This window comes from Caenorhabditis remanei, chromosome X (genome assembly GCF_010183535.1).
Source record: "Caenorhabditis remanei strain PX506 chromosome X, whole genome shotgun sequence".
NCBI classification, from domain to species: domain Eukaryota; kingdom Metazoa; phylum Nematoda; class Chromadorea; order Rhabditida; family Rhabditidae; genus Caenorhabditis; species Caenorhabditis remanei.
In genome coordinates this window covers 7243650-7251570 of record NC_071333.1, presented here as the reverse complement: position 1 = coordinate 7251570, position 7921 = coordinate 7243650, and the positions used below count along the sequence as shown (strand labels likewise).

The 7921-nt window shown below is 40.0% G+C and overlaps 1 protein-coding gene across 1 annotated transcript; it reads left to right on the top strand.

Annotated features, from left to right (window-relative positions):
• Positions 1-249: 249 nt before the first annotated feature.
• GCK72_023383 (uncharacterized protein) lies at positions 250-7647 on the top strand (the record flags this gene model as incomplete). Its single annotated transcript, XM_053735371.1, has 15 exons — positions 250-352; positions 762-896; positions 2127-2345; positions 3158-3337; positions 3744-3910; positions 4104-4176; positions 4442-4857; positions 4910-5156; positions 5208-5380; positions 5442-5495; positions 5654-5975; positions 6028-6869; positions 6974-7242; positions 7292-7526; positions 7579-7647. 15 exons carry the CDS (start codon positions 250-252, stop codon positions 7645-7647), a joined length of 3504 nt encoding a protein of 1167 aa, XP_053578937.1.
• Positions 7648-7921: the final 274 nt, after the last annotated feature.

The window sequence follows — 7921 nt, the reverse complement described above, 5'->3', positions numbered from 1 at the left end:
ATGAGGGTACGCATTATTGGGAGGAGCTTCAGATAATTCAATCATTTTTCAGTTTTGGGCACAAAGAAATCTTGTATTCATTTTAATTCATTTTCAGTCTTTTGTTGTGTTTTGACTCCTTTCGAGTTGAAAAATAAAATTATAGTCAAGCAAGCTAAATGATTGTGGTTGAGGTCTCTCTAAATGTTTACTTTGACACTTTTCATCAAAAGTTTACATGAATAATCAAAATGCCTGGTTTCAGATCGCATGTCGTCTCAGAATCGAGGTGCCCAGGGCACCAATAAACAAAAAGCAGTATCTGTGAACACTCTATTCTCTGGACGAGCCGCCCCCGGGCAACGGGGCACTGGTAAGAAATGGGCATCAAGAAGTTTTTTAATAACTTTAAAATAAGAACCTCAAAACACATTTCGACGAAATATTTGAATTTGCGAGTATTTACAAGGCGTGGCAACACAGTTGTTTATCAGTACTTACATACGCTATGGTGAATAAATTTATCATTTTTGGAATGGAGCAATTATCTAAAAATGTAATGAACCATTATAGTGTATTTCGGTTATGAACACAACATTTATTAATTCGAATAAATAAAATTAACCTTTAGGAGAACACTGGTACTACAAGGAATTTGCTTGTGGATGTCACAGAAAATGATACTTTTGCAATTATGAATGATTGTCTAACAATAGGACCTCTCATGACTAGATTTGACAGAAACCTCATTGTTCACTATTGCTAAATCATTCCGTTTTCAGACCCTAGCCGTAATGGCATGCAAAGTATTGGTAAAGCAGCAAATGTGGTTCGTCGTATGCCCCCGCCAGCATCTTTGCCGTCATTAAGAGCCGAAAATAATGGACAAGATCCGACTACACCTGTGGTTCCTCAAGGTGAGCGATATAAAACCGCTTGAACTGGCGCAGTAGACACCTGTCATTTTCTATTGGTTTCGTTGAATTTATAAGTGACTTTTTTGTGTTTCGAAATTGTGGGGATTGAGGAAAGATTGAGATACTAAAATTTCACACAGAATTGATGGTTTCCAAAACATTCAATTAGTATCATGCTTTCTTAAATGAAAAATTCATCATAAACTCGTAATGTCAGACACAACTGACTTCCACGTGACATTATTGTCTTATGACAATGTGTAGAAAGAGTGTTTCATTACTCAAAACTCCACTCAATGTTTCATTAAAATTTCCCTTGCGAAAAGTAAACTGACCTTCAGAAATTACTTCATTTTTTTCCATATACATCTCGTTGAAAAGAGCACATCCGGCAGTGTTCACATCATTTGAAAACTAAGCATCATTCCTGCCAACTATGAGCGATCCTCTGAAATCTTATAGTTTTGAAAGCGATTTCTAAGTATAGGAGAAAAGAATATACTAATGTAAGCGTGGCAGGGGTCTAAGTAGAACTAATCACAAGAAATAAAACAGAGCTCATAGGAATTGAATAGGAAATTGAGACACTTTTCATGCATCAAGACGTTTGATAGGGAATGGCAGGCTATTTGGTTTGGAATGAGAGGCGTTGGTTCTTTTTGCTCAGTTTTTATATTACATCGGAAATTGCTCGCAATCACGTTATTTCTTCTTTTTAAGATAAAAGCCGGCTGCGAAACATTTATTTATAAATGCTGAAAAAAGAGAAAGAAGACAGGAAAATGTATGACTACTGCAGTTCTCTCAAAACACGTACCTACTGAGTGTTTCTCCACGTGATATGGTGTGTATCGATTTGCGATATGATTAGTTTTTTTGAAAAAGTCACACGCACCTAGGTTTACGTGCAAGACTAGTCAAAATAAAACAACAAAACCAGTGGTATCGGATACAGAGCGTCGAATGAATCTCGTGTCCTGAGCCGGTTACCATGACAGTGGTGGCCACCACCACTCGCACAGCGGTGTCAAGGTACTCGCAGTTGCTCATTTCTCTTCACCTAACGACACGGGTACTCTCTACGGTGTCCTCAATATCTCCTTTTCCGTCTGCTCTTCTTTCCTCTTTCCTTCCTCCCACACTTTCAACGCAACGACGACGAAGAGGACAACAACCCGTTCTGTCTTCCTCTGCCGTTTATTCCAATTTCCAATCCATCTTTTTTTGTAGGAGGTACTGGATGGACCAAGTCTGACAACCCAAACGGAGCTATCGAACCCCCGCAGACTCCGACGACTCAACCGGCTGCAGTGCCACCACCACTACAAGCCAACGACTTACGACCATCGTGGCTCGTCGCCGCCAACGCCGAGCAACAAGCGAACAACAGCCAGGCTAGAGAATTTCCCTCACTGGCACCACCCGTCAACGACTCAGATAGAGTTTATAGTAAGTTCATTTTTAAAACCATCTAGTTGGAATATTGTCAAAAAAGCGCTGAAATCAACGTAGCATAAAGTGTACATTTGAGTCATTTGAAAACGTAAAAAGCCCTTGTGCCTTTTTTTTCACTTGAATGGTTCTGATAACAAACGAAAAACCAATCAACCATAACCCATATCACCGTAGCCTATACAAACCATGTGAGCTGGAACCTCGGCTAGTGATAAGTTTCTTATCTTATTCCTTGTCACCATTCCTTTAGTTCTCCAGTTTCTTCTTTCCTATGTTCTCGTGTGATATTATTTTGTGCCATTTCTAGAGGCTGTCCGTAGGGACGTATAGATATATAATTAACTGAAATTTTCCAAGACAAGTGTCATGCGACAAGGATAATAACAGAGGACCTCGACTACATCAGGCATTTTCGTTTTTGTTTTGGTAGGCAAACCGAGCGACTATAGTTTCTAGATATTGACAGAATTCAGTTTGAATAACTCCCTCTAGAGAAGCTCTGCCTTCTTCTTACTTTACCATTTTTGTAAAGTAATGCGAAGTGACATGCGTGGGCCACTGATGTGAGTCCTATTGACTAGCATAATCTTTAATTTCCAACCGCCGCGCTCAATTTTAGATTTGCGTTTTACTGTTGTCTGCTGAAGATAAGCACTCTGGCAGGAAATTTGTATAGAAAATCGTTTCCTCGAGATTGTTATATAAAAGCTAAGTCATCATGATGCTTTTGCTTAATACCTCTGAATAGAATCACGACTCACGCTTTTTTACTGGTTCAGTGCAATTTCTAATCCCATTTCTTCTAGATAAGTGGGAATCTTCGACACTTGACGATAGACTCGGAGATATGCCATTTGACGACGATTTCGAAGGAGGTGTGCCTACCCGATTTTTGGGATCCAATCCACCTCCCACCGATACTTCTTCTGTTAACGGAAAATCTACTTCAAAAACTGTTCCTAATTCAAAATACAACAACAAAATCAGTAAGTTTCAAGAATCCATTCAGATGTCACCTCTTAACTAGTAAAAATGGTTATGATGAGTCTGTTCAGCGGGAAGTCAAGACGTTCGTTGCCGACATCCCGAATTGGTCCAAATCAAACAGTATTTCGAGCCAAAAACTATACTGTGTACGGCAGAAAATGTTGTGCTGGTCGCTTAGAGTAGAATCAGAGACGAACATGTAGAACGTGTGATTGTCCATTCATTTCTATCCCATCAGCACACTTTCTCGTAATCTGTGAAATGCGTTTATCCTTTCTATTCTGTTTTTCTATTTTAACACCGATATGTTGCGCTCACTTTAACTATGCAGCTACCTGTCATCTTTTTTTCCATTCCTAAGTAGTCCAGGCTAGTTTATTTATTTTTCCAATTGCTTAATTTTAGGCGACGACGAAGGATTCGATTCGCAAGATCGCGATAGAAATTATTCAACGGAGGAGGGCGGCTGGTCGTCAAACGGCTCGCCGAGCCAGACTGACAGCTATGGGGCGGAGAAGGATACGGAAAGTGAATATCGATCCTTCATGAGAAATGACCTTTCCCAATTCCGAGTGAGTGTAATGCCCGTTTTTGAAAGGAAATGAGATTCACAGAAGGGGGGAAGCAAGATCTGAAGAGGGATGAAATGAAAAGAGATTCTCATCGGTTAAATGGCGCACCCGTCTTTCTTTTTGGTAGAAAGAAAGACGGGAAAGGCGTCATTAAGAAAAAAGGAAATGAAGAAAATCAAATGACTCTTTTTAGACAAGCGAAATTCGTATCTTGAAAAGAGCGACCGAACAGCTGCTGCTTCAGGATATAAGCGACGACGAAGATGGTGAGAGCTCTTTCATTCATAGTAATCAATCTTGTATGCCTTGGTTTGCTCTTTTTTCTGCCACTTGTGGGGTGGGCTAAGCTTCTTATTCAGTAATTGGGTTTTTTTTGACATAAGGCTAGTGCCTTCTGTATTCCGCTGCCTTGACCGAGGGCTTAGTTTTTTCTCCAGTTTGCGATGGATCTTAATGCGATTCCTAGGATTAGTACGCATTTCTTTCAAACAGACATTTTTCAAAAACGGGGACTAAAATAAACGTTTTCAGAAGTCCAAATGACTCGTCTCGACAAACCGTCAGTTTGCGTTGTTAAACGAGGTGGAGACTCCAAATCAACGGACACTCCAGACTCGGAGCAATGTGAACAAGGACTGGAAACTAAGTCACCAACACCACCTCCCCAGGTTATCAAGATTGTGGAGAAGAAGAAAGTTCGTAAAGAACCAAAACTTCTCAAGAAAGATAAGTCAGGAAAGGAGTCTGAGGAACCCAAAAAGCCAAGGGAGTGGAAGCCAATTGTGGCTCCAATTCCTGTTCCAATTCTAACTTCTGAAGAGCTTCCTGTGGAAACTCCGGCGATCGAAGAAAAATCTGTTGTGGAAGAAATTCAACTTGCACCGATTCCAACTGAAAACGTGTGGGCTAAGCGAAAGGAAGAACGCGAATCATTGGAGCGAGAAAAGGTAACGCAACTGTAAATAATCAGAAAACAATAACCAACTTCTGAGTTTTTAGGAGAAAACTTTGATGCCAAAAGTGATGCAACAAGCAATCGAACAACATTTTCCAAAGGTTCATGACTCTGCAACAATCAAGGTTAACAAGGAGTCCACCCGTAAATCGAGTGATACTGAATTTACTCGTGCTGCTATTCGAGCTCGCAAGCAGGCAACATCAAACGATGTGAGAAAGCTGATTGGTGTGGAGAACGGTGGTAAAATCAAGTTGGCTAAGAACGAGAATCACGTAAACAACAATAATGGTAAGATCCCGAGAAGAGGTTTGACATCATTACCAACCTGTTTTCTTTTAGGTACTGATGAGAAATCACAAAACTTCAAAGGGAACGGTCAAAATGGCTATAGCAATGTTAATGGCTTCAAAGGTCAAAACGGTGCAATTAAGCACAATCAAACTAATGGAAAGATTGCGGAGAACAACAATCGCGAACGCCAAGATTCTCATCGCAGCACTGTTTCTTCACATGTGAGTAGATCAAAATCAAATTTAAACAGTGATAGTTCTCATAGAAGTAAGCAACTTTCAGAAAAACTTTATTCCTCCTACAAACCATTATGGTGGTCAGAGCCGGTTTATGAAGGTACCTTTAAAGCATGTAATAGATCTGTATAAGTTTCAATTGACATATTAAGTTTCTAAAAATAATGTGGCCGATTTTAACTGAACTATCATTTGTTTGAGTTACTCTAGTTAGTTTTTTTATTATCATCTTCTCTTCCTAAATAATTTGTATTACAGCACTCCGAAGATAGCAGAAAATCGATGAACGGACAATACAAGAAGAATGATAAGAGTGCAGAATCCAAGAAGTTTAACATTGACGATATGAAAGATGTGAACGTAGAAAGTTGGGCTGATGAAATGGAAAATCTCGATGGTTTTGAAGAAGTTGGCAAGAAGAAGAAAAACAAGATTTTGGAAAAAACAGGTCATCAACAGTCTGTGAAGCCTCAACAATTGACACCTCAACAGCAACAAGAACAAGACAAACTGGTGAAAATAAAATCAAAAGATCCGAAACAAGGGACTCGACTGTTTGTGCCGAGAGCTCTTCGTAAAGGTAAGACGACATTCCGGGAATGCGAACAAAAATTATCCATTCATCTTTTCAGAAGCCGATGATCTTCCTGCTAATGGATTGCTGAGCCCACAGAATGTTGAAACGAAAGAAAAGCTTGCCGCTGCAAAGTGCAATGCGGATTCCACAAAGAAACCGGATGAAGATACCAAAGGTTTTTGGGATTCCTTGACACCGGAGGTGTCAACCATTCCAAAGAAGACAAAGGATGCACCAAGAAAGCCAGAAGGCCAACATGTGGAATTCCCGAAGCCAATTGGAAAGTCATTTGACATTACTGGATATGACTTCACCTTTGACCCGAATCTCCACGGCAATGCTATATTATCTGACCGTGCTGTCATTCAGAAAATGCTGTCTGCGGAGAACGGAGCTACTGATGATGCATCAAACCAACGCAGAAAGGTGTTGACTGATTTGAGACAATCAATAGATGGAATGGGTCATGTTGCAATTCAAAAAGTTTCTCAAGAATACAATGAAATGTTCACCTGTCGACCAAACAACAATAACAACAATAGTATAAGTTTGGCACCATTCTCCAATCATTACTCGTCTTTCCAACCACTCTTCAACACTGGCGACGCTTCACTTCTTTATCCAAATGCTGCTCCCTCACCGCCAATGAGCTACCTCAGCATGATAAACTTCTCGAATGTGAAACGACAGCCTGGATTTATGCCGGAGAATGGCCTACTTGGACGTAATCCTGCAGCTTCTTTGGCTGCAGCGGCTGCAGCGGCCGCTGCTGTTCAGCAACGACAAGTATGGAATGGTGGACATTTCGATATAAACTCTCTTGCCGGAACTCCTCCAGCAAATTATAGTTCTAATGGATCCTATGGATTTTTCAATAATGGTGCAACGCCTAATGAGGTAAAATTTGGATTTGAATTTTTTGAGTATTGCACTTCTCACATAATTTCTTTTGTTTTAATCACACATGTTATTTAAAGATGAGCAAACAGGTATGCTTGCAGCATCGACCACCATTCGGTGGACTTCCAAATGGTATGTCCAATGGAATGTCAAATGGTATAGGCAACGGACAAACACCTTTCTTTGATCGGGCATCTCTGCCTCCGGCAAATTTAGCGGTGGGCAGTCAACGACAAGGAAATATGTTCAGTGGGAATATGAACCGCCAACAACAACAGCAACAATCAAATGGACCATCAAATCCAATGAACGGAATGAACAATTCAAATGGATCATTCCCTCCACAAAATTTTCCGCAGTCAATGATTAGGTTAGTATTGATAACTCCCGGCTCACTGTAACATATTGTTCATATTCAGGTTACCCCCTTCAAACGGAGCACCACACCGAGATGGTGCGTCATTCTTTTTCAATAATGGTACACGAGGACCTATTGGGAGACCAACAGGTCTTCCAGGATCAGGGCATTCACAACTTGACATGATTTGGTCAAACTCCACCAATAACTATTTTGGCAATGCTGGACATTCAAATGGTAACTGGAATGGAGGGCAAGCGGCTGGACCGCCCAGGCAAAATGGCTATAATCAGCGTGTAAGCTCTATTTTATATTATCAATATTGATTCTGAATCATTATTTTTCCAGCAAAACCGCGATAATCAACAAATGAACAACCGAATGCGACCAACCCCAGTTCAAGGCAATCGGCAATAAATTCGCTATTATTCCTTATTATTCTGCTGCTAAACTTCAACTAAGTGTCTTCTAATTCTTCTATGTCATTTTCTCCGCTCGTCTTTATTTGAAAGTTTTATTTTCAAAAGCTGGCTTCATCCCGAGTTTTAACTTCCTTTGTCAAGTTTGTCTTTGTCTCATGTTGTTCGAGTAATTTGTCTGAAATCGCATTCCTTAAGAAACCAAAAAAACATAATAAAAATTTTCAAACCATAATTCATTTTTACTTGAAGCAATTTTTGAATTTTAAATT